General features: G+C 46.2%; 1 protein-coding gene across 1 annotated transcript in view; it reads right to left on the bottom strand.

Moving 5' to 3' along the window:
- Tmcc3 (transmembrane and coiled-coil domain family 3) overlaps positions 1–27,608 on the bottom strand; it is a 252,993-nt gene that overhangs the window by 127,853 nt on the left and 97,532 nt on the right. Inside the window, exon 2 of the mRNA XM_060377936.1 lies at positions 23,874–23,990. Within this exon, the coding sequence (XP_060233919.1) occupies positions 23,874–23,900 (27 nt within the window). The 5' untranslated portion in view covers positions 23,901–23,990. The remainder of the gene's footprint in view (positions 1–23,873; positions 23,991–27,608) is intronic.

Below are 27,608 nucleotides of genomic sequence, written 5' to 3'. Positions count from 1 at the left end.
ATTTCCACCAGCACAACACTGTAAAAACTGATCTCCTTGCATTCTTGGATCCCACACACCCTGATAAAAAGCCAAGCATGGGACAGATGCAGCAAAAGTATTAGGTAAGAGGGTGAAGTAATAATGGCAATGCTTTAAACCGCTTAGAAGATAAGTCACGGAATGTTTGGTATTTATTGTGCTCCTTAAGGGTTAAAAGGGGATTCTAAACTTAGATTGCTTTTCTTTTTTCCCATGGGGATAAAAAGGAAATGACCAGGAATAGACATTGAAAGATCCATGGAAATTAAATCATGTCAGTTTCCCATCATGAAAAGAGAAGGCGCCACCTTGGAGAGAAGGCTGGTCATACTCGTTCATCCCACCTAAAACAAAGCAAAACTCCCTCACCCAGATCTTCTCTTGCTAACATGCTTACATCACCGAGGGTTGGCTTTATATAAAGATTGCAAAAAGCAATAGGAATTCAATGCCCTTTCCATTCTTACAAATGTTCAGCTCCTACACAGCATGCAAGAGAGGATGCTGAGTTTCCAGCAGGTTGAACGATTGCTCACTGAGGGGAAGGTCCTAAGGAAGAGGTCACCATCTGTCATGCGGTCTGCATGTCCCTCCAAAAACATCATGTCGAAATTTAATCCCAATTTGAAGTGTTAGGAGGTAGGGCCGCCAAGAAGAGACTGGGCCACGAGGGCCCTGGCCTCCTGAGTAGATAAACCTGTAGGTATATCTGTGGGTTATTGAGAGTTGTTACTCAGGATCAACATAGCCTCAGGGCTTTGCACAGTCCCCATCAAACAAGAAATCTCTCACCATATGTGACCCCCTGACTGTGGATACTTCAACCTTCAGAACCATAAGACACAATTAAAAAATAATAAATCACCCAGTCTGTGATCATCAGTTATAGCAGAAACAAAACAAAACGAAACGGATCAAGAGGGACCACTAAGATGGCTCAGTCAATAAAGTATGTGACACAAAAGCACAAAGACCACAAATCAATCCCCAGCACATACATACAACCCTAGGCGTGAGGCACACTCCTACATTCCAATGCTGGGAGGTGGAGATAGGAGGGTCCCAGGGGTCTTGCTAGCCAGCCACTTTAGCCAATAGCTCCAGGTTCAGTGAGAAAACCTGGTCTCAAAGTTAAGACAGAGGGGGCTGGAGAGACGGCTCTGTGGTTAAGAGCTCTCACTACTGGTTCTTCCAGAGGTCCTGAGTTCAGTTCCCAGCAACTGCATGGTGGCTTCCAACCATCTATACCAGGATCTCATGCTCTCTTTTGGGGTGTAGGTGTATATGCAGATAGAGCACTCCTGTATGTAAAAATAAATAAGTCTTCAGAAAAAGTAAAAAAACAAACCGAGACAGCGAGTGATAGGGTTAGATGCGGACACTGATCTCTAGTTTCCGCACATGTACCACACTCATATGTGAGTGCGTATGTGCACACACACACACACACACACACACACACACACACATACACACAGACAAAGGACCAAGAGTAGATGCTTCAGACAGGCGGATCTTCATAGGCCGAGGAAGAACTGTCCTCAGAGGAGCAGGAAACACAAGCCTGACTCAGAACTAACGATCTGGCTGAAGACCAGAAGGACCAGGTTTCCAGTGCAGGCATTTGGCACAAGAGCCCAAGCAGCACAGAAGCTATACTATTACAGGAGCAAGAGCAAGAGGCTCTGTTCTTTGTGGAGGAAAAAAAAAAAATCTACCAATTGTTCCAAAATCCAATTCAACGGAAAAACGTCTACGGTTTAAAAGCACCCTACGCCCGTAAAGAAAACTACAGGCAATGCCAACAGTGCATCCATTTAGCTAATCCAAGCCTTCTCACTGCCCGGATGCTCTCTGTAATCCACACAGATTCTTTTTTCTAGAAGCGTTTATCAAATTTTTCACCACAGCTCCATAGGGAAGGTAAGCGGTAGCCTCTAATTCACATTTACATTTATATTTACAATAGTGTTTTCTATAGTTCTGGGAGTTGAATAGCCCACAGTGGTTGCTTATGTTCAGCAGTTATCAGTCAGAACCGATTTTATTTCATCTTCACAAACACTCCCTTTCTCCCTGCACCGAATCAGAGACGGTACAACCTGATGCCCATTTTCCCTATTAGCTACTTCTTTCATTGCTGCAACAAAATGCCTGACGAAGGCAACTTGAAGAAGGGAAGTTTGCTTTTGGCTGACAGTTCCAAGGTATGGTCTCTCGTAGTGGGGCGGGTTACAGTAGGAGCTGGAGGGAACTGCTTACATTCCACTGACACAGTCAGGCTGCTGCTCTGCCCCGTTTCTCCTTTTCATTCAGTCCACAAAGCCAGGCTATGGGATGGTGTCACCCACACTGAGGGTGACAGCTCACTGACTTAATCTAGAAGCTCCCTGACAGGAATGCCCAGTGGTTCTAGAGCCTGCCGGGTCGACAGTAAAGAGTAACAATAGTCAATACAAGTATGTCTTGCTAAAAGATTAGGACAGCCAGGTGGTGGTGGACACCTATACCCGAGCACTCGGGTGGCAGGGGCAGGAGGATCTCTGTGAGTTCAAGGCCAGCCTGGTCTACAGAGTGAGTTCCAGGACAGTCAGGGCTACACAGAGAAACCCTGTCTTCAAAAACAAAACAAACAACAAAACAAAATAAAACAACAAAAGGATTAGGACAGTTTTAAAACATGAAAATACCATTATTTAAAAAAAAAAAAAAACTGGGCTTTAATATTTCTAAGATAGCTTAAATTTCCAAGTGGCTCGGCTTTACTCTCTCTCTCTCTCTCTCTCTCTCTCTCTCTCTCTCTCTCTCTCTCTCTCTGTCCAAACTGAATTTGGATGAGTTTGCATGAGTAAAGAACAATTTGTAAATTGGGCAGCACCCAGAACCAAAACGGTCCAGGGAACTCTGCCCCACAGGACAGGGCGGAAAACAATTACAGACAGAGAGTAGAAAGAAGTCCAGAAATTCTCCACTGCCTGGAGCCTGGCACTGCTGTGTGGGCATGGCCTGATCAGCCGATAGCCTGTGACTGGCTGAGGCTTCGCTGGTGTGGTCGGCTGAGGCCAATCTATTTGTTACTAAATATACTCCAACATTTGACCTTCCAGCTGTTTACCTGCTAAGCTGGGCTGTTGCCCTGTAAGCAGGGGTTCCGCTTATAGAAACTAACCCAGTCCAGGGTCAGGTTCGTTTAGTGGTTCTGTTTTACAGGTTGTTGAATCGTGATTCAGGCAAGGTTTATTAACTACTAGCTGATAGGTCCTTCTTTCTTATTATGTTCTTATAATTTGTTTGTTACACTTAAAACGTTGCAGATTTGTTAATTTAACATCGACTGCAGATGTATGTTTTTTATTTAATAAGACACAGGAAGGCAAAGTCCCAGAGCTGAGAGCAGAACATTGAGTCCTTCACTGCTCAGGATCAGCAAAGTAGCGGCGGTAAAAGGTGTAGCCGCCACAAGGTGTAGATGCACAGCAGCTGGACAAAAGTGCGTCAGTGCACAAGACTGTTTAAGAAGTAAGCTTACAGAAGTGGAGAAGGAGCCGCAGGACAATAACGCTGATGCCAGTGCCAAGTGGCATCAGGGACACTTCACAACCCCACCTGAGGCTATGTCACCTGGGTGTGCATCTTGCCTGGTCCAGCCCTGGTTACAAACATCTGCCTTCCTAGACTAATCGACACTGTGCTGACATGTCTACAGACTGTCCTGTTACTTTCCACTGCAAATACAACCCAAACTACGTATTACTTAGCAAATATTATTAAATAAGGATCAACTGAATCACATAAACTCACCACCCAGAAGTAGGCACCATTCTGAATAGGAAGGAATCTAGTTCTGAGTCAAAGAAGTTCTAAATCAAACTATCTTGAGTAGCAAGGAAAGCTAGATATTTAGAAAACTTATAGGTGGTGTGGGCTTCAGGCAAGGCTTATCACAGGAAATGAGAGATGTCACCAAAAGGCCTTTCTCCATTTCTCTGGCTAGACTTTCTCAGTATCAAGCCTTATCGTGGGTGTGTAACAGCCATTCCCTACAGGCCAGGATCACGAGTGCCTTCCTCACACCAAAGAAGGGAGCTACACCTAGACCCCAGCTCTTCCTGGTTGGTCCAGTTCAAGTTATCTGGCTACAGAGTGGTAGGAGGGACACACTGTATGAATGAGCTCAGCCCGTCTTCTAGTCACCGCAGCCAGTGTCTCCCAAACACAGGGCTCAACAACAGTGCATCAGTTAGGGAGGTTCAAGGAGTCGGGCTAGGGAGGCAACCAGTGACAGCCCATGGCCGTCCTTTCTGTTTGCCCTGCTCTGATAAGACACTGCCCTTCCTTTCTAATTTGTATAAATTTGAGGGAGAAAATGTTCTCGACTGCCCACGTACAGGCTGGTGCCTCAGGCTCAGCAAATGTCTGCCCAGTCATATATAAAATGATGTCAGAGATCTTAAAGGAAGGAAACCCAAACATAACGACCAGTCAGTCAGTCTACCTGCACTAGAAACTATCCGCTGCATTGGTACAAACATTTGGCTCTTTTGGTTTGTTATGCAAACAAGTAGCACTCAGTTGTTCAAATATTTGCCATGTTTCCCCCGCCCCTGCTTAAGCAGAGAACCGCACCACTGTATGTCAAACTTCTAGAAATAGAGAGTAGAATGGTGGTTACCAAGGCTTGGGACTGGGGTTAAGTATCTAGAAATAAAGACATGCCAGTCAAAGGGTGCAAAGTCTCAGTGAGATGAGAGGAATAGACTTTAATGAGGAGTTACCTAGAACTGTGCCTGTAATTAATAGCATATATTTTAAAACTGCTTGGAGCTGGAGGGATGGCTCAGCAGATAAGGGTGCTTTTTGATCTGGGCCTGGTGGTGCATGCCTTTAATCCCAGCACCTGGGAGGCAGATCTCTTTGAGTCTAAGGCCAACACAGTTTACAGGGTAAGTTCCAGGATAGCCATAGCCACATAGTGGGAAATTTGTATCCTAAAACAAAAACAAAACAAACCAATAACAACAAAAGAGTGCTTGTTGCTCTTCCAGAGACCTGAGTTTGATTCCTAGCACCAACAGGGTGGCTCAGAACCATCTGTAACTCCAGTTCCGGGATGTCCAACACCCTCTTCTCTGTGGGCATCAGGCTCACACACTGCACAGATTTACACGCAGGCAAAACACCCACAAACATGAAGACAATTTTAAAAGAATAGCTTTTAAATATTCCCCAGAAAAGATATTTTAAATATTCCCTCACAAAAGGTGAGTTAATGGGCACATTACTTACCCTGATGTAATCATTTCACCAGGCGGCCATACAATCAAAACGCCCTATCCAATTAATATACACAATTATTAACTATCAATTCAAATGTTAGAAAAGGAATCCTAGCAACGCTAGTTTCTTAACATTTATTCAAAAACCCTACAGTTCACAGTACTTTAATCCCCTTTAAGCTGGTTGGGCTCCATACCACCGCTGATTTGATTTCGCACGAGGCCCTGAGTTGGTTGTGCAGGTGGATGTTCCACACATGTTAAGATGGCTTCTGCAGCAATCCAGCTTGCTCTGGGCGCGGTAGCCCCGGTCCTGCTGCATGAAGAACACGGGTTTTGTTCCTTCTGTCCTGTTCAGCTGTCACTGAGAGCGCTTTGGGGACCAAATCCTCACGTGATAGCGCACTGTGGAAACAGGCAAAGCCTCACGTGATAGCACACACCGGCACTGGGGAAACAGGCAGGAGGGTCTGGAGCAAGACCAAGAACCTGTCCCCAAACCAAACCATAACAGAGCAAAAAACCAAACCAAAACAAAACAAAACAAAAACATGCCCCTGACCTAGGGATGTCTGCCAGTAGTTCAGAAGCTGCTGAATGTGTTTCGACCTTTCAGCTTAAAACGGAAAGAATGTTTATCAAGACTCATCTCTAGGACTGGAGAGGTGGCTCCGTGGTGAAGAGCACTCACTGCTCTTTCAGAGGACCTGGCTTCAATTCCCAATCCCACATGGGGGATCATAACTACCTGGAACTCCAGGACCTGGGAATCTGATTCCCTCTTCCGACCTCCGCATGCACTAGGCACGCATGTATAGCCTTGGCTGTCCTGGATTCACTTTTTAGCCTAGGCTGGCCTCAAAGTCACAGAGATGCACCTGCCTCTGACTCCCCAAGTGCTGGGATTACAGGTATGAGCCACCATGTCTGGAAGAACACATCTTTTGCTGCTTTGTTCTACTGCATGAGCTTCAATTGTCTTGGGTTGTTCCCTTCTTACAGAGTGATCATTCATGGCAGCTGCCTCGGTCCTGTAATCTTCTCCAGCACACAGAAAATTTTGGAAGTTGTTGGTTAGTTTTAAAACTTCCATTCTGGTCCAAAGTCTTGGGAAGATGTCTCCTCGTGCACAGAGGGCAACGCTGTCAGCGAGCCAGGACTGGCAGTGAGCTCAGCACGGCTGCCCCTTCCTCACAGTACGTGGCTCTTCTGAAGCAAAAGCACAGGGTTAGTGGTGGTGTTTGTGGGCATTCATAGCTGTCCCCTCGGTTGGCTTAGCCCAGGCACATAGGTGGCTATCCATCTCCGCTGTCCACAGCTGCCCTCACCTGTCTCCAGGCGAGTGGACACCTGCGGATTTCGTCAGGCTTCGGGACGATGACTCCAGGACTGATGATGCAGTCAGACAGTGCCTGAGGCTTGCAGCAGGCCGGAGTCATCTGGGAGGCTCTAAGAGCTGTGGAGGTTCTGTGGGTACATTTTTAAATACTCTTAATTTCTTTGAAGTTTTATTAAGTGATTCATTTAGCGTCACGAGGTCGAGGTTCCAAGAGAGTGCAGCACAGGATGTTCCTTCTAAAGGCGAAGCACATTCTGCAACTCCTCTGTGGCTGTCAACGGCCAATTCGTCACCTGCAGCACAGGACCTACCCCACAGTCCAGGGGACGTGCTCAGCACACAGCATGCCACACTCCATCCTCTCGACAACCCCGTGAAGGCGGTATATTTATTACCCTCACTGGAGAGATGCAAAAGCTGAATCTCAAAAATGTTCGGTAACCCATCTAGGCAAACCCAAGAAGGGGGGGGGGGTCCTGGCAGAACTCAAAGAAGCACCCTTGGCCCTAGAAAACATTTCACCACGTAACCGTTTGTTGCCCTGGTGATCGTGTTGAGACAGTCTTGGAGACCCCTGTTTAGGCTCGCCTTGCTCCTCACTCCTCGGGAGGCACTGAGTCCAGCCTGGCCCCGTTGACTGGTTCCCAGCAGCCCCTGGCTATTGCTTCTGGTGATTTCTTATCTTAAAGTGTCTCTGTGAAGAAGGCCCGGCTGCTCAAAAGCTAGCCACAAGTCATTCCCTAGTGGGCATCCCCTCTGCCCACTGACCTCCTACCCCCGTGGCCCTGCTGCTCTTCTCCAGCTAGCCACAGACTGTCCAGTGGTTACTCCCGGCTGTCCGTGAACCTGCCACTGAGTCAATGAAGTAGTTTTCTCCATACGAACTTGTACAAAGCTGTTTGTCTCGAAGCCTGCCTCGTTAGGGCTCTGACTGTTCTTTTGAACCTGCATGCTGGAGTGTGCCATTGCTGCCGCTAAGCCTAGCTTTGTTAGTTTGGTCCACCATCCGGGGACTCCCACAGAACCTGAGACTGGTTCTTACTCTATACCCCAGGACAGCCTGGAACTCACTATGTAGCCCCGGGTGACCTTGAACTAACAGCAATTCCCCTGCCTCAGCCTTATGGGTATTGGGATCATAGGCACGAGCCACCACCCCTTGTCATTTGTCTTAATCAGGTATCTTTTCCGAGACTTCTACAATATCTGAACATCTATTAAAATGTTTTCATCCAAGTCACTAATGATATTTTCCACTGTAGCTTTTGTTCGGTTTGGCCTCAAGCCAACAGCATTGACATTCTCTAGCAGAGGCCATTCGTTGGGCTGTCTCCCACTCACTGCCCAACATTATTTTCAATAATATTGTAAATAAGGCATTTTATGAGTTTTTGGTTGAACTTAAGATTCAGTAGCTAAGTTGTTTCCTGAGCTAGGCTGCCATATGAACATTCTCCGGGAATGCTGACCAGCTCCTACCAATTGCTTCATTCTTTTCTAATTGCCACACTCAACTGAGAATCCATTATAAACTATAAAGGAAATGTCAAAGACAAACTGTAAAAGCATTCCCCCTTTTTAGCACAATTTCTAGTCTCCTCAGCATCTCTGATCTTGTAATAGTTGCTAGAATAGTCATCTGGGATGTGAGCAGACTGAGGTTTCCTACCTAGTCAGGGCTTTGGTGTAATTTTTTTTTCCTTGAAATTTTTATTGAGATAATTGCAGCTTTATAATCAGTTATGAGAAGTGATGCAGAACTATTTCTTGGGCTCTTTACCCATTTTCCTCCAGTGGTTTCAGAACTGTATCTGGATGCTGACACTGGTACACCCGTCGTGCTCAGTTTCCTGTTTTCCTTACACTGATATGAGTAACTACACATAAACACTGACATACACAGACAGGCAGACATATACATATGTATAATCTATGTGTGTGTTTACATATGTATATTAACATACATATACATACACACACATACATACAGAGATACATGTATGTATGTATATAATATAGATAGGGTTTTGTTATATAACCCTGGCTGTCCTGGAACTCACCATGTAGACCAGGCTAGTCTCACACTCACAGAGACCTGCCTGCCTTTACCTCCTGCATGCTTGGATTAAGGACGTGCACCACCATGCCAGGCCGGGCCTTATCACACTGTAGAATTGTGCCCCCAGTCAAGACACAGAAGCCTGACTCCACAAGGACCACTCTGGTTGCCTCTTCATTAATCTCTTTAATATTAGCTGGGCACAGCGGTATAGACTGGTAATCCAAGAGGCAGAGGCAGGTGGATAAGACCATCCGGAGCTACAAAGCAGGACCCTGTCTTAACAAAACAGAACAAAATGGAACAGGACATAACAGATCAACAGAAAACCAAAAAGCAAAGGAATGGAGACGGTTTGTTCTGCTGTTTTGGCTTTGACATCAATTGCCATAAACCAAAGAGGCAGGAAACTAGGGGCTGAGAGGCTACACCACCCCTGGACTATTTGTTGGCTTTTCAAGCAATTCCTTAAACTACATGCACTATGTTTCAAACACTATTATTTTCCCCCTAGACTAAAAAGAGCTTCCTTGTCATTAGATTTCTCTATTTTTATATTCCCATCTACTATCTCTTTGGATCATAGCTTCATAAAAGGGTGGAGAGGTTTTTTTTTCTTCCAAATTTATAGCAGAGATAGTTTTCTCTTAATTACATGTATTTATAGGACATAGTTCTAGTTCACAAGACATGAGTATTAACTACCACAGCATTTGTACCTACTTGACTGTATTAAAACACTATTCCTTGGAGTAGACTAGACTAGTTGAACGAGATGACATTCTATACTGCTTCAGGGGCTGAAGTGGCTCCTTGCTTGCCCTTCTAATAGCCACACATTGCTCGTGACTGCTCCAAGTCAAGGACTGACTTTGTTAGAGGGCAGACAGCGAGTGCAGCCCTTGTCGATCAACCTGTATCTCTGCCACAGCTTTTCAGCATTGCCACAACTTAATGATGGAGTGGATTGTGTCAGAGGACTTTATTCAAACGGGCATTTAGATATAGTCTGCAAAATCTGGGTCTGAGCCAATCATGGCAAGTCCAGTTCCTCAAATGGTTGGCAAATGGGTGTGAGATACCGTCTCAGTGGATGGCATATGAGCCAATCTCACTGGATGTCATGTGGCCCAGTCCCAGTGGGTGTCATGTGGCCCAGTCCCAATGGATGGCCAGTGACCCAGTCCCAGTGGATATGACCAGGATACCCATCCTGGTGTATGGTCTGTGAGCCAAATCTCTGGGAGGGCTTGCCAGAAACACAATCTCCCTAAGGCATCCCTCTGGATGTGGTAGCTGGAATTGCTGTGGCCATTTTGCTTTGACCTACAGGTGGATCCCCCAAGCACAGGAGGGCAGAGCCGCAGGAACCAAGACTGCAGAAGCTTCTCTACTGGAGCCTATTACACTACTTAGGCAAAACAAACAAAATAGGTTCCTTAATAGGTTCCTTTTGGCAAGGATTTAGCCAAAAGGCACCTTAATTACTGCACCACTGTCCCTGTTTCAACACATACCAATGCTCTTCACAGAGAATAGATATCTCGCAAACAGCATTTGCATGGCTGGCCAGCAACCTGGCTGCAAACTCCCTCAAATTATAATTCTTCTCCCAGTGCCTCTTAAAATATCCCTCCCCCACTTTTTTCTCCCTCAAAAAATATTAAATAAGAAATACCAGGGGGAGAAAAAATAACAGCAAACCTATACTTATTTAATGTGAATGGAAAGCAAGATTGATAATTTTTCATTTTCCCCTAAATTAATGTGTTTTGTCTGCTCCACTCCCTGCAGTTTTCCTCCTCTTGCTTGGAGCCTCTCCCTGGCTGCCCTGGGAACGCATGCTGCATGCAAATGCGTGTAGACTCATCAGTCTTATTAGGCGCAGTTCCAACTGGCCACCCCACATGAACACAATTAAAAGTTAAACATCAATTAAAATTCACGGAAGCCATTTAGCTTTCTGAAAAAGCACTAAATAACTCAACACATTTGGGGCGCAAATTAATCTCCATCGTTTTTTCTAGCACCCTTTAGTCATCAAACATTAGTAGGCCTGGTTTAGACTTTTAATTCATCCAGTCCCTGCTGAGGAGGTGACAAAAAATAAGCTCGGGATGACGGAAAGAACGCGGCAGGGCCACGAGGGTAGCTGGCCAGGAGGTCTGTCAGTGGTGGGGGCACCAGAGCGCTCTGATTGCCATAGTTTGAGTATCAAATGTGCACCACAGGTTTACGCCTTGTTCTTCAGCTGGCAGTGGTACTTTATGGGGTTCTAGGACCTTGAAGAGGTGGAGCCTCCGTGAAAGGAGTAGGTCTCTGAATGCCTGGTCCTGGTCTTTTCCTTCCTCTCCCGTTTCCTGTCTCCACACTCTGCCATCTCCATGATGTTCAGCCTCACCTCAGACCCTGGATAATGAAGCCAGCCGTCCACAGGCCAAGAACTCTGAAAGCCCGAGCCAGAATAAATAATCCCTCTATGTAAGCTGTTCTCAGTGTTTGGTCATGACTGTGGAAGGCTAGCGAGTACAGAGAGGGGAGACACGTGGATCGTCTCTTTTCCGAGGCCTATGCTGCTGCGCTCATCTGCCTCAAGTTTCCAAAGGCAGTTCAAATGGCGACAATACACTCCAGGGAACGTAATTTTATTCCCAGCTCTTTTTCTTTCCCAGTCTTCTACTTCCACGCATCCTCAGCATCTCTACAGCATCTCCCTGGTTTTATTGTTTGTTTGTTTTTCCTGTATCTTCACACCAATCCACTACCAGAAGCCCATTCTTTTACAAGCTAAGTATAGTCTTCTTGTTCCCCTGATTAAAATCTTCCACTGGCTTCCCACTGCATTTTAAAAACTATTGTTTCTGTGTAAGTGTCTGTGGTGGCCAGAGGCCGGTGTTGGGCATCTTCCTTACTTGCTCCTCCGCCCTCTCATTTGAGGCAAGGTCTTTCCCTGCATCTAAAACTCGCCCCTTTGGCTACACTGCCTTGCCAGAAGCTCCAGGCACCTGCCAGTCTTCCCCTTCAGCACTGGGGTTACAGATACACACCACCTCACTCAGCTCTTTATGTGGGAACTGGGGATCTGAATTCGGGTCCTCACGCTAGGAAGCTCAGTACTTTATTGGCCGAGCCATCTCTCACCCTCACCCCCACCCCCACTGTATTTTAGAATTAAAAAGACTCTGTTTCCTACTGTAAAAAAAAAAAAATTACCACAAGTTAGCAGCTGAAAACATCATAAATTTATCTTTTACATTTCTTGGGATCAGAAATCTGAAATCAAAGTGTTCTCAGGGCTAGCTCCTTCCACATCAGCGGTTCTCAAACTTCCTAATGCTGCCACCCTTTAATCCAGCTCCTCGTGCGTGGTGATACCCAACTATAAGATTATTTTCGGGACTGAAGAGGTGGCTCAGTGGCTAAAAGCACTGCCTGCTCTTTCAGAGGACCTGGGTTCAATTCCCAGCACCCTCATGGCAGCTCACAACTGTCTGTAACTCTAGTTCCAATGGCTCTGACACCCTCACACCAATGCACATAAAACAAAGTTAAACTAAATAAATTAGAAAAAGATGTTCAAAGATTATTTTCATTGCTACCTCATAACTGGCAATACGCTACTGTTATGAATTGTAATGTAAATATCTATGCTTTCTGGTGGTGTTAGGCAACTCCTGTGAAAGGGTTGTTCAACCCCCAAAGGGGTCACGACCCACATGTTGAGAACCTCTGCTCTGGAGGCTTCCAGGGAGAAAACATTGCCTAAGCCTCCTGGCTTCTGGAGGCTGTGTGCATCTTTGGACTCGTGGCAACTCCTCCCCTCCTCTGACTCTGAGCCTCTTATAGGCCACTTGGGATGACAGGGGTCGCACACATCACTTCTGCATCTCACCTCATCACAGCAGTGAGGCTCCTTTCGCTGAGTGAGGGAACAGTCTCACAGGTCCTAGGGACCTGGAGTGGGGTGGGATAGCCAGGGACTCACACAACCAAACCAACCCCCACAAAACCCCAAACACTTCCTTACTGTGACTTAGCTCAGCCTGGCAGATTTCCCCATCTCTCCTTTCAATGGTCCCCTACTGCTATAGCAGTGTTTCTCAACCTGTGGGTCAAGACCCCTGTGGGAGTCAGATGACCCTTTCATCAGAGTCACCTAAAAACACCAGAAAACACAGATATTTACATTTTGATTCATAACAGTAACAAAATTAGAGTTATGAAGTAGCAATGCAAATAATTTTATGGTTGGGGGTCCCCACAACATGAGGAATGGCATTAAAGAGTCACAGCATTAAGAAGGTTGGGGACTGGAACTCCACAAGGAGAGCAACAAACCAGAAAATTTGAACTCAGGGGTCTTCCCAGAGACTCATACTCCAACCAAGTACCATGCATGAAGATAACCTAGAACCCCTGCACAGTTGTAGCCCATGAAAGTTTAGTGTCCAAGTGGGTTACATAGCAATGGGAAGAGGGACTGCCTCTGACATGAACTGATTGGCCTGCTCTTTGATCACCTCCCCCTGAGGTGGGAGCAGCCTTACCAGGCCACAGAAGATGACAATGCAGCCACTCCTGATGTGATCTGATAGACTAAGATGAGAAGGAAGGAGAGGAGGACCTCCCCTATCAGTGGACTTGGGGAGGGGCATTCGTGAAGAACGGGGAGCGAGGGTGAGATCAGGAGGGGAGGAAGGAGGGGCTTATGGGGGGATACAAAGTGAATAAAGTGTAATTAATAAAAGTTAAAAAAAAGAAGGTTGGGGACCACTGTGCTATAGTCTCTATCTGTTTCCACAGGCCCCAACTAGTTGCACCTCACAGCCTTCATCTGTGGTTCTTAGAACTTGAGTAGCTTACATTCCTGGTCCAGGAGTGAGTACCAAGCTCCGATTCTTGCTGTCATCTGAGGTCATACTCCATCAGTAAGTGGACTCGGGGGCAGAGTCCAATCTGTTCTGCTCCTGCCTTCCTGGAACAATGACCAGCTATGGCTATTTAGTATTTGTTGGAGGAATCAACTGTCTAACAAATGCTTCTGATTTTCCCAAAGCACACCCTCACAACCCATTTGCTTTTATAATCCTTATATTTATGTAAATACTCTTTAAAGCTCATCAATATTTTCATCCCACATCAGTTCTCAGGATAACATTAAGCAAGATGAAATTCAATAAAAACAACTATAAAGCCTACAAAATATTAAGGGGAAGGAAGGAGGTGGAATAAGAGGATAGAGCTGAGAAAATTATGGATCACATAATTACTATGTATGAAGACTTACAGGCATTAATTACAGTTGATTCTAAACTCAGTGTGACTTTCAGTGGGATAAGGCTTCCAATGAGCAGACCTTTATGTGGGACGTTTTTAAGCAAAGAGAAAAACTGTTTCTTGGATTCTCTTTTTCTCTCTGTGTCTGTCTGACTGACTGACTGACTGACTGACTGACTGTGTGTGTGCGCAGGTGCCTGTGCATATACACATAGGAGGGTTTATGTGATGGTTGGAATAAAAATGGTCCCCATAAGCCCATAAGGAGTGTCACTATTAGAAGGTGTGGCCTTGTTGGAGTAGATGTGGCTTTGTTGGAGGAAGTATGTCACTGGAGACAGGCTTTGAGGTCTCAGATGCCCAAACCAGGCCCACTGTGGCACTGTCTCTTCCTGCTGCCTGGGATCCAGATGTAGAACTCTCAGCTCCTTCTCCAGCACCATGTCTGCCTTAGTTCCACCATGCTTCCTGCCATGATGACAATGGACTAAACCTCTGAACTGTAAGCCAGCCCCAATTAAATGTTTTCCTTTATAAGACTTTTTGTGGTCATGACATCTCTTCACAGCAATAAACCCCTAAGACAGTGTATGTGTTAGTGTACATCTGTGTGGGTGTCAAAGGCTGGCATTAGACATCTTCCTCTACCACTGTCCACCGTAGTTGTTGATAGACCAAACCAAGAGCTCACCAATGGGCTGGGCAGGCTGGCCAGTGATCTCAGGGATCTGTCCGTATCCAATCCAGCCCCACCCCCATCCCAGGGCTGAGGCTAAGGGTATGTGTGCTTATTCTTGGCTTTCTATGTAAGTGCTAGGATCCAAAAATTGAAGTGTCCTCCAATTTTCTTGGATCTATGTGATTAACAAAAACATCCTGTGCTACCCAGGGCAGCCTATGAGCTCGACTCTGTAGCGAGCACTTGATGTAACACTCTCCCTTTGGCTCACACTGCACAGCAGGCACTTTGCGCACAGAGCCATCTCTCCAGCCCTTGGGTACACTCTAAAAAACAGACACATAGTTATTGTACATATTTCTGGATAATTTATTCAATATCTATACACAAAGTATAATATCAATTCAGAGTAATTAACATTTCCTTCTCAGATATTTGTTTTACTTTGAATATGCAGCAGCCTTTCAACTCCTCCCTGTGTGCTCTTTATGGAATATGTAGAGGCCGACTGACAGCTCTCGGCACGATGCTATAGAACACTGGGCTTACTCTGCCTATCTGGATTTTGGCACCAACATCGAACCCATCTCCATGTAGTCTCCTGTACCTCTCCTAATCTGTGTGACACTTTTCAGTGTTCGCACACCAGAAAAAGATGTGTTATTCTGTGTTTGGTTCATTTTGCTTAACATAATGTCCTCCAATTTTCTTGAATCTATGTGATTAACAAAAACATCCTGTGCTACCCAGGGCAGCCTATGAGCTCGACTCTGTAGTGAGCACTTGATGTAACACTCTCCCTTTGGCCTTCAAGGTCCTGCTATGGGGCAGGCACTGTTCCACAGAGAACTGCAGTTGAAATAGCTTAACTTCTTACGTCTATAGAATAACCAAGAGTAACCACGAGGATTCATGATTTCAGAGCCTCAGTGTTAGACCTACTGAAGAATCCACTCTACCAGTGTTAACTCAATGCTCTGGATACAACCAAGAGTTCCTAAGAAAGTTTCCTCTGTTCTTTAGAGGGGTTAACACGCTGAAGGATCCCGTGCTCCAGGGGACACACAAAACTCAGGGCCAGAAATGAGGCTCAGTTTCCGAACTGTGACCATGTCCCTTCAACACGGGCTTCGTCTTTAGGCATCTAACTCTTCCTCTACTTCACGTCCAGGGAGTTACAGAGCCTTGCCAAAGTTCCTCTGCTATCTCTTTTCATAATTATTTTATTTCAAAAACACAGATACACACTCATGGTAAGCCGCTCCAATACTGTAAGGGCATCTAATAAAAAGGTCTCCTTCCCATCCCATTCTAGGTGTATTTTATCACAAACAAGTTACCAAGCACACACGGGCACATACATATTGGCATACATACACACACATACATAGAAACACACATGCACACACAGCCACATGTCCACACACATAGCTACACGCACCAGAGGAAAGGGAATGGTGAGGCCAGCTGTTATTTCAGATAGAGGAATATGAAGGCTTTTTACAAGGTTTCTCAAAAATCCTAATTGGATCCCAGAAGTATTTCGTGGCAACTGAAAGAACTTAGGGAATATTTGTGGGAGGATGTAACAGGGCAAAGCCACAGCAACAGAGGCTGCTGAAGCCACAGACAGGATGAGGTCACCCAAGGAGACCCAGCTGTGAGGCAGAGGGCAGAGCACCGGCCTGTCTTAGGGGATGGGCAGAGGAAGCCCCGTCACTGGTGACAGCACTCCTGCATGGACAGCAGAGGACATTCCTTTCTGACATGCCAGAAACCTGTTTTAATCTGGAGATGTAAATCCTATCGTCCTTGGTCACCTCACTCCTGTCACCTTATTCTAATATCTCATAGGTGTGCGTCCTGCTACCTGGTGGCATCTGCCATCCATCTAAAGATTGAGATCTGGCAGGTTTTATATATAAGGGCCCAGGGTTTTGTTTTTTTCCCCCATCACTGTCGACACATTTTCTTAAATTGGGGTATGCAGCCACTTGCAGACAGGCTGTGTCTGAGCAGCCTAGCAAGCAGAGGACTCAAATGAGCATATGCTCTTCGCTTTGCAGACTTGTGCATCTGCCGGAGAGGGAGCTGGTCCACCCAGCCTTGGACCTCAAGGGAAACATGGAGGGGCACACAGCAGTCCTAACTGACTCATAGACACACAAGAGAGAAACAAAGGCTTGTTGTCCACTGGGTGCCACTGAGGCCTGGAACTGTCATGTAGCATGTGATCCTATAATTTATGCTCAAGTATTCAACAAAGAGTTTGAATATCTAATAAATCTCTATCAGTCTGACACATGGCTATATATGTTGACCAATGCCTCAAGTAAGACACAAGAAGTCACCTGCTGGCCCTTCTAATTCCATCCCTACCATTTTCCCAGAAGCAAATGCTGATGGACGGGTCTCCTGGCAGCTTAGGCTCCACAACATATGTTTCGAGGTTGTAGACTACCAGGAATTGGCCAAATCCAGCCAACTGCCTGTTTTCATATGATCTATGATCCAAGAATGATTTTTTTCAAATTATTAAATGATTGAAAGAAGAAGAGTAACATTCTACAACATATGAAAATTACACGAAATTCAAATTTCAGTGCCTACCATGGAGTTTTATTGGCACAGAGTTTCCCCCACTTATTTACATATTGTGTATGGCCACTTTCACCCTGCAGCTGCTGGGATGAATAGCCATGCCTGAGACTACATGTCCACAAAGTCTAAAGCACGTATGTCTTGCCAATTGCTATGGTTTGGATAAGCGTATCCTCAAGGCTTGTGTGTTGAAGCTTTGGCCCCAGCCACTGGCACTATTGAAAAGTAGTGACTCCTTTAAGAGGTAGAATCCAAGTTGGAAATGTTTGGGGTCATATAAGGCATGCCCTTGAGAGGAATACCCTGCCCCACCTCTTTCTCTTGGCTCTCTATATCCCTTGAAGGGAGCAGCTGGTTGCCCAGGTATTCCTGCCCTGAAGTTCTTTTTGTCTTACCAAATCCAGCAAGCCTAACCCTCCTCGGGCTGAAACGCATAAAGCCGTCAGTTGTAGAAGCCTTTCCTGTTTTTACGTTGAGTACTTCAGGTGTTACTCTAGTGGGAAATCAACACAACTGTTCTAGGAAAATTTCACTGAGCCTTGACAAAGAAACCGGCCTCTGTACCCATCATACAGTTACAAAGTGCTGGCGTCAAGACTGGGAAACGGAGTCTATTCTGACCACATTTCTGTGAGTCATTCACATCATTCATCAGAACCACAGAAAGCTAAAATCTTGTCAAATACATGGGAGTAGAAAGCAAGAGCCCCTCACACCCTCTCAGGAAAAACACAACACTAGAAAGCTAACAGTCAAAAACAACAAACATAAGAAAATTAAAGGTAAGTTACTATTCACATTCATGGCTATCGTGCCATTTTCATGAAGCTAGCGTCACTAAGAACTGTCATCACCGAACAGAACTATCAAGCTGTGAGTAGAAATGGAATAAGGGCTTGGGTAAGGAGGAAATAAGAATTTAAGAATAAGGGCTTGGGTAAGGAGGAAAGGGCCGGGAGAATGAGAGCAACCCACCTGTGAAATGCAGGCAGTCAGGGCTTCCAATGGTCATGGCATTCACAGGCCAATTCAAGTCTCCAAGGGGCACATCAGGCATCCCTGGAAGAAAGTGACATTCCCCTGGGTACGACCAGGTGGTGCCACTACCCCATGCTCTTTCAGCTTGCCAGGTGGAGGTAAAAATAGCGCCATGACAGTTGGGTCTCATTTTAGAAGGCAAAGTATGCCCTGCTTGTTGGTCAGTAAAGCGCCATGCTGTTGGAGGCCACTGGTAGCGTTTATACTATGTTTTAGTAATAATGTCATTTGGAGACAACCTTGAAAGAAAAAAACAACTTTCTTTCACTAAACCCAATTCTGAGCCTGTTTCTGTGAGTGCAGCCCAGCCAGCTCTGCCTGCCTTAACGGAAATCCCCTTTGCACAGGCTGATTTCTTCTCTAATTAAAAGCACACCAGAACGACTGAGGTTGGAGGGCAACAGAGCTGAGAATCCGCAGGGCTTGTAGAGACTGACAAACAACAGCCAAGGCTGAGCTTCTTCAGGGTCACCATAGAAAACTCAGGGGCCCTGTTCTCCACAGGCCAGCCATCACTTCAAAGAGCACCGAGTCATTAGGCAGCTGTCCACGTCTCGAGGAGTTGTTGTTCCTGTCATTGGTGTGTGCGTGGGCCCCTCATGACTGACCTGGATCCTTTTTCCAGCAACATACATGTGTAAAACCCAAGAAATGGGTCTCCTGGGCCCCTAGTGCAAGGCCAGGGATCCCAAAGAAAGAAACATTCCTGGTGTATGGGTCAACAGTGAAGAGGCTCTAAAATGGGGCAGGAGCACACAAATAGTTTATTTTTTCCTTCTTCCGGTTTCACCAGTATGCTCACAGTTGGCTGACCAGTGAGGCCTACCCTCCCTCTGTGGCATATGAATAGTTGACCAAGTTTTAAAATTATAATTTAGATTGTCCCAGAGAAAGAATGTAAATATTTGAGAGGATACCAATAAGTTGGTATTGCAATACTGTATGCGTGTGTGTGTGTGCCTGTGTGTGTGTGCGCGTGTGTGTGTGTGTGTGTGTGTGTGTGTGTGTGTGTGTGTGCGTGTGTTGTCTGGTTATGTGGGTCTTCCCCCGAGAGATGAAGCATGTGCACTGTTTGCATCTTCCATGTCTTGGCTTACCTGCTGGCAATGATTTCACCCAGATAATAGCCTACCTGGATGTCTCTGGGCAACCTGCCTAAAGAAGAAGATCAGTCAACCTCACTAACCATCTCATTTGCAGGACCACGGTCATGGTGAAGCCAGTTGTCCCCACGGAAGCCATTCCAGCAGTTTTGGAACGTTCTGATCCCTTCTTATCTCCAAGGACTGATCTGCTTCTTATCGCTAAGCTTCGGTAAACTGCATCTCACTGTGGGGGCCTAGCGGGGATTACTAGCTGTCAGAGAGCTTTTATCTTCCCACCTTCCCAGATACAGAGAGGAGAGCTCAAAATGTGACAGAATCACGAACTAAGAGGAAAGGGTCCCCAAGGGGTGAGTCCCTGTCTCCAAGCAGTAAGAACATCCCACGCAAAATGCAAACACAAATCTCTGGCTTCCCTAAAATTTCTCCTTCTTTTTCCTGGCTGAAAATATGAAAATGATAGATAAAGTATCTGCTAACTGCCAGGTCTGACCATTGGAGAAAATCGAATGGGAAAAGAAAACAAAAACCTAATCATGAAATACAGCCACAGGAGAAACACACACACACACACACACACACACACACACACACACACACACACACGCACGTGCGCACTCATGCATGCACACAGATGTACATGCACACATTAAAACACGCATGCACACACTCACCTACATGGGCGGGGGAGAGGAAAAAACAGGTTGCCACCCTTCCTGAGTCTTCTAAAACAGACACATGGTTGTTTTGGGGTCCAGTTCTAGACAACACAGGAATTCCTGGAAGTTCAGCTAATGAGAGAACAATTTTATTTCCCTGGGGTCATCTAACCCTGGCTCTACTTCTAGGCACGTGTGTATATACGGAGAGCTACAAATAATCCTGCTGACCTGTGGAAGAACCGTTTGCTCAGCTGACCAGCCCTCCAGTTTATTTTCCCAGGTCTGATTGCTTTTCCAGTCACCCTGGAGAAAAACAGAATAACTGGCACGATAAAACAGAAGACTTTTTATTGGACGGTGCCAACTGGCCCAAATCACCTCCAATCACCTTTTCTTAATGTGCATCCTTTAAAAAAATTTTAACACCTTTGCAGTTCCCTAAGCATAAATCCTCCAGGTTCCCTAAGCTGGCCTATGAACAGGATGGACCATATACTTTAATAGCCCAAACAAGTACATGTTTGAGAAGAAAGATGGTGCTACAAATTATGCCATGACAACATCCATAAGCCAGAGCTCTGGAAAGACCAGGCTGCAGGCTGCTCCCTGAGGGCCAGCTTAGGCTGAGACCCCTACGCCTCGTGCCATGCTTTCCTGGCCCTCTCCTCTAGCCCCACGTTCATTCTGCGGATAGTCTCCTGACTCTCCAGCCTCCACAGAGTGCTCATCACACCTGCAGTGTCTCATTGTCTCCCGAAGGCTTCTTTCTGCCTCTCTGATGCTGCAGTGAGCAAACCCTCCATCCTGAGTGCGCCCCAGGACCCAGGAGGCCTCTGACCTAGGTCTGCCCCACGGGGCTAATGTTAGTTCTCTCAGTGCTCAGAGAGTGCTGTCTGTAATGCATTTATCCAGGTAAGGCACACAGGGACAGCGCCTCGAGTGAGGAGGGTACTGGATATACAATACACGCTCACACAAGGACCAGGCCCCAAACCCTCCTCAGAAACCTCAAGCTCAGATACAGCAGATTTCAGAATTCTTTCTCTGACCCAGGGCCAGGCTGGCATAACACACTGACATTTCTTCAGCAAGAATGTGTGAATGCTCACACCTAGGGATTAAATAAAGCTTGAAAGCATCCCACATCCCTCTGGGTCAGGCTCTCCAAGACCTTTACCTCAAATCAGGTGAAAAATCTACCAGCGTGAAGAAGAAACTTGGGCTTTAGAGAGCCTCTGGATTTTAAAATTGCAGAAAAGTGAACTTCCGTCGATTTATAACAGTGGACATTTCATAAGCACGATGTTCCAGGCACGGCTCCACGGTCACAGTCCGCCACACAGAGCGCAGTGCATACCCTGGGTCTGCCACGCTCAAACACGCTCCTGTGACATAGTTAACGTGAGATATCCCAATCCTCAAAACAACTCCACAAGGCCTCACTGTGGTCTCTCTGTAAGGAAACGAGGCACAGCGTGTTCAATGACCACACGGAAAGGAGACACAGAGCTTAAAACCAGTTCCTGAGTAGATGAGGTATGAACGCGCATGCTACCCGGAGACGGGACGGTAGGTGCAGCTGGACACACGTGCCTGCTGAGGCGGCCTGCTCGACTCCTGTGGAACTGCCTGTCTCGGTGCCCCCTTCCCAGCACTGTGCGTGCACAGCCTCAGTGCTGACTGCATGCTAAGGTGTGGACTTCCTTCCCCGTCACAGGGAGCCAGGAGAGGGCCAGGTTCAGACCAAGATCACGGCCACAACCTCTGGGGAGCTGGGACCAGGAACTGCAGTCATTCCGGGGTGCCTGGACTGTGAACGTGGTCCAGGGGAGATCACAGGACAGCCACGCGGAGCCTATGTGTTGAGACACAGCCAGGTAGCCTGATGTCTGAGTTTTCTCTTTAACACATGCTATCATACGTGACACCTGCCGGAACATCCTGCAGCTAACACACAATGCAGAGCCGCAGCATGAGACATTTGGTAATTACAATGTAACCGGTGGCCACTGTGTACCTGCTGTTGGCTGGGCACTCCAGTAAACGGATACCAGTCCAGGCAGACACCAGTCACCTCCTTCCAGCCCACAGCCACAGTAAGGTGCAGACTCGAAACAGTGAGTGCCGCCATCCAAGGAACAGGAGGGCGGCAGAGACAAAGTACGGTACACCGGGCCTCAGCCCATCAGTGACCGGGACTGAAGTGGAACGAAAATTAATTTTACGTGAGCTGCTTGAGTTTAAGTCCAACGAGTTTGTATCAAAAAATACTGAAATGCTGTGAAGAGCCCCAATATAAGCATTAAAGATAAGAATGGGGTTTCCACTTTGGAAATCAATCTGGTACTTTCTCAGACAACTAGGATTTCCTCAAGATCCAGCTATAGCACTCCTAGGCATATATCCAAAAGATGCTCAAGTACACAAGGACATTTGCTCAACCATGTTTGGAGCAGCTTTATTCGTAAAATAGCCAGAACCTGGAAACAACCCAGATGTCCCTCAGTTGAGGAATGAATACAGAAATTGTGGTACTTTTACACAATGGAATACTACTAAGCAATTAAAAACAAGGAAATCATGAAATTTGCATGCAAATGGTGGGATCTAGAAAAGATTATCCTGAGTGAGATATCCCAGAAGCAGAAAGACACACATGGTATATACTCACTCATAAATGGGTACTAGACCTATAAGATAGGATAAACACACTAAAATCTGTACACCTAAAGAAGATAAACAAGAAAAAGGACCCAGGGTAAGATGATCAATCCCCACTTAGAAAGACAAAAGGGATGGACATTGGATATAGGAGAAAACAAGTAACAGGACAGGAGCCTACTACAGAGGGCCTCTGAAAGACTCTACCTAGCAATGTATCAAAGCAGATGCTGAAACTCATAACCAAACCTTGGGCAGAGTGCAGGCAATCTTATGAAAGAAGGGGAAGTTAATATGACCTGAAGAGGAAAGGAACTCCAGAAGGACCAAATATATCTGGTCTTTTATGAGATGTTTCTCCAACCAAGGACCATGTATGGATATAACCTAGAACCCCTGCTCGGATGTAACACATGGTAGCTCAGTATCCAAGTGAGTGCCCTAGTAAGGTGAACAGGGACTATTTCTGACATGAACTCAATGCTGGTTTTTTGACCTTCCCCTTCTCCCGGAATGAGGAACAGCCTTGCTAGGCCACAGAGGAGGATATTGCAGCCAGTCCTGAAGAAACTTGATAAGCTAGGGTCAGATGGAAGGGGAGGGGGACCTCCCTGATCAGTGGACTTGGAAAGGGTCAGGGAGGAGATGAGGGAAGGAGGGTGGGACTGGAAGGGAATGAGGGAGCGGGCTACAGCTGGGATACAAAGTTAATAAACTGTAACTAATATTCAAAAATAAAAATTTAATTAAAAAATAAAATAATAATAATAAAGACTAATAATAATAAAGTCATTCTTACACACGTTCACCCATGTGAACATGGCCACCCAGGCTCATGATTGTGACTAACAGAAGAGAGACACGATCAGCACACATATATTGTAAGTGTCTGCTTAAACTGCTCAAGAGTGGAAAAGTTAATAGAAGAGGGTGTTTTTTCAGAATATGATCCCATCAATATCTTGCCCTCCTGCTCAAAGTCAAGGTTATCCACTGAAGGCTGCCTTTGGCAGAAAGTGCTCTGCAAAAGATCAGCGCACTTGAATGTCAGGCATGAAAAGAGCGGTGCTAAGGGGATTTTCGCAGCAGTAAAGGGACGGGCACTCAGTGGTCGTCTGGCGGGAGTGTGGGCGACCCAGGAGAGGAGGCTCACTAACCTTTATTCCCTCTTTTCTCATTAACATCGTCTCGATTTTATTCAGGACACTGATACGTCTTGTTCAATATACTCTTCCCAGCTCCCTTGAAGTCACAGATGGCCACGTACGATGGTTCTGGTGAAAAGAAAAAAAACCCAGGTAAACATCTGTTTTGTTATTTCTTAATAAAAGAAGGTACAATTGGTAGGAAAACCCTTCCCACACCGTTCAACCCAGACCTGATGGCTGGGACTTAAGCCACCTGGTCTCACCATGACAGTGCAAGCCAGTGCTGAGTGGCTGTGATGGGACCTGAACGAGCCTGCCTCTGCATTTAGCATCCTGCCAGACGGACACATCCCTGCTTGCTTCAGCAACTGTTCTCGGGCTTTTCTGTTATTTGCAACCAAACATTCCTAACAGAGTGTCCAGGACAGAAGGTTGTGCTTGAAAGTCTGCACATTAGGCGACGTCACCATAGAGATTGAGGATCCTCCAAAATTAGTGATGTGTGTGGGTACCAGGGAGCAACCAGTCTGTCAGACAGTGCCATGAAATATGGAGCATCTTGGGATGCCAAGCCAGGACGACCGCAGAGGCTGCTGGGTATTCCAGCTCACGCTCTTCATCATCTTTTTTTTTTAATTCCATAAATTTTATTTTCTACATTTGATTCTTAAATCCCACAAGTTACATGAACATTTTCAACTTCTATGAAATCACATTAAAATTTATTTTTTTTTTTTTTAACTTTTATTAATTACACTTTATTCACTTTGTATCCCCCCTTAAACCCTTCCCTCCTCCCCTCTTAATCCCACCTTCCCTCCCCCTTCTTCACGAATGCCCCTCCCCAAGTCCACTGATAGGGGAGGTCCCCCTCTCCTTCCTTCTGATCTTAGTCTATCAGATCTCATCAGAGTTTCTGCATCGTCTTTTTCAGCAGCTGAAACCTGAATTTCTTCCCACATGGTACCCGCATGTCCTTTCCAGCCTTACAGCATTTCAGACACCTGGGCAAAGACCAGCGGATTTAGGCCCTGCCACTGGGTAGAGAGCAAAGCTGTTTCCATCTCTACCAAGAGGCAAGAGATTTCCATACTGAACACAGATTGGCATGTCGCTGTCTGACTTCAAAGCATGCTCAATTACATTATCAGCATTATAAACAGTAAAACCTTATTATACACATGGACGCATACATACATGCTCACATATATACATGCATACATATGTGTATACATACATAGACATTTACTGTGTATTGTGTTATGTGGTGGGTGTACATGTCCACATGAGTTGTCACAGGTACGGTTACTATTGCTGTGTATGCTATGTATGATCAAAAGCAATTTGGGGAGAAAAGGGTTTATTTGTCTTATGTGTCGCAGTCCATTGAGGGAAACCAAGGCAGGAACTCAAACTGGACAGAAACCTGGAGGCAGCAGCTGTTACAGAGGTCACGAAGAACGGTTGCTTGTTGCTTGTTGCTTGCTTGTCACGGCTTGCTCAGCCTGCTTCCCTGTAGAACCTGGGACACCAGCTCAGGGGTGGCCCCTCCCATGAGCAGGGTCCTGCAGTTTGCCTACAGCCCAATCTTAGGGAGGCAGTCATTTTTGCTTTTGTTTTTGTCTGTTTTTTAATTGAGGTTCCTCCTCTCAGATGTCTACAGTTTGTGTTAAGTTGACATAAGAGTAACCAGCACATGGGTATATAAATGTATGTGTGGCTGCATGGGTGTACGTGTGTGTGTGTGTGTGTGTGTGTGTGTGTTTGTAGAGGTCAGAGGTCAATGTTACATATTTTCTCCAATCACTCTCCATCTTTACTCATTAAAAAAAAAAACTCCCCCCTCCTCTGTGTGTGTGTGTTTGTGTGTGTGCAGGTGCTCTAATGAAGACAGTATGAAGGTGCCAGGAGTTAGCTACAGGTGGTTATGAGAACTCTGATGTGGTGATGGGAAATGAACCCGGGTCCTCTGTAAGAGCAGGCTCTCCTAACCTCTGAGCTCTCTCCAGCTCTCCACCTTTAGTTTTTGAGACAGGATTTCTCACCGGACCTGAAGCTCATGAGTTTGGCTAGGCTGCCTGGCTAATGAGCTTCGGGATCTGCCTGTTTCCAGCTCTGGGGTTGCAGGCTATTATTATTTTTTCAAGAAGCCTAAATGAATAAGAGTCTGCATATTACAGTTTAGATCTCGTTGAGAACAGAGCACATTTAGAAACTAGAAATGGTTTGTGAAGGTCTAATAGAAAATTACATAGACAGGTGGCCAGGGAGCATTTTGTAGATCACATATCAAAGTGCATACAACTTTCTTTCCAACGGCAATGAGGGGCCCCCGAGGGAGTACAAACACGAGGCTGCCATAGGCCAGATCTTTTATTTAGAGAGATCAGAGGGCACTATGGGAAAGCACACTGCAATGGTGGCACAAGGCCAGTACCGCTGGTTAGAAATGATACAGGCCCGAAGTAAAGCCACGGCAGAAGGTAGATTAGAGAGTCCGTAGGAGGCTTTAGCGAAAGGGTTTAGTGACAGGTCAGATCTAAATTGTGCTGAGCAAGGAGTTAAAGTGACTCCCAGATCTCATAGGTGGCTCATAGCACTGCCCATGGAAGCAGAAAATGCAAGAGGGGCAGGGGAATGAAGGTTCTGGGGAGGGCTGAGAGGCGCATGACCTTGCACGCTTTGAGACGTCCCTGGAGGTGACCACCAGACAATGGGTCAGGCATCGGATCTGAGCAGCAACGATTATGAATGCAGCAACTGGAATCACCGCCTTTGCTGAGATCATCCAGGGAACACGCACAAGGTCAAAAGATGCATGAGCCGAACCTCAGGGAAGCTCAGAATCAGGAATGGTAAAAACAGCCACATCCATGAAGGAGCAAATGAAGTGGCCAGAGGAGCAGGAAGCCAGCCACAAAGAAGGCACTATCACAGTTGTAGGATGAAATGCCTCCATGAGTTGATGTCTACTAAACACTGTTCCCTCAGCAAGTGCCGCTCTCCTGGAGGAGGTTCTGGAGACTCGAAGCAGGTAGGACCTAGCTGGAGCACGGAGGTCACTTTTGAAGAAATACATCTCACCCCCTAGTCTCTTCCTCGTGTTCTGCTTCCTGCCTAAAAGTTTCAAAGCCTTCTCTGCCCTCATCCCCACAGCACCATTAGCCCCAAATCAACATATCCAAGGTCTAAGGCCCGCAATCTCTGCCACCATGAGCCAAAACAAATCTTTGGGCTGCTTATTTCAGGGATGTGGTGATAACTACATAACAGTAAGTAACACAAGATGGGCGGGAGAGCAGGGTGGGAGGCCGAGCCAGGAACAGGATATGGACGGAAGGCTTACACCCTTGGTGGTTCTGCTCTGCTCATGTGCCTGTGGGCATCACTGGCCAAGCAGTGGTTAGGACCTTAAGAGGATAGAGCTCACCTCGGGCCTGAGCCCCTAAAAGGCATGGATGAGCCAGACTGTGAGCCATGGTGTGTCCATCTGTCCCCAAATTCCAGTTTAGATCTCAGGCAACAGTCTTCACCTCCAGTCTGTGGTGGAACCTGTAAGAGGCGGGGCCTACCAGGAAATGTTTGGACCCCAATCTTTCCTCTCTTGTTGCTCCTGGCCACCAAGTGGTGGGCATCTTCGCACCACCATACTGCCAACGCGCTCTCCTACCCTTCTAGAGGCACCCAAATGAACCCATTTGGTTCACAGGACCAAATGAGCATGCAGGGAAACCTCTCAGTCTA

The sequence above is a fragment of the Meriones unguiculatus genome, chromosome 2 (genome assembly GCF_030254825.1).
Source record: "Meriones unguiculatus strain TT.TT164.6M chromosome 2, Bangor_MerUng_6.1, whole genome shotgun sequence".
Taxonomy (NCBI): Eukaryota; Metazoa; Chordata; class Mammalia; order Rodentia; family Muridae; genus Meriones; species Meriones unguiculatus.
This window is presented reverse-complemented; position numbering and strand designations above follow the sequence as displayed.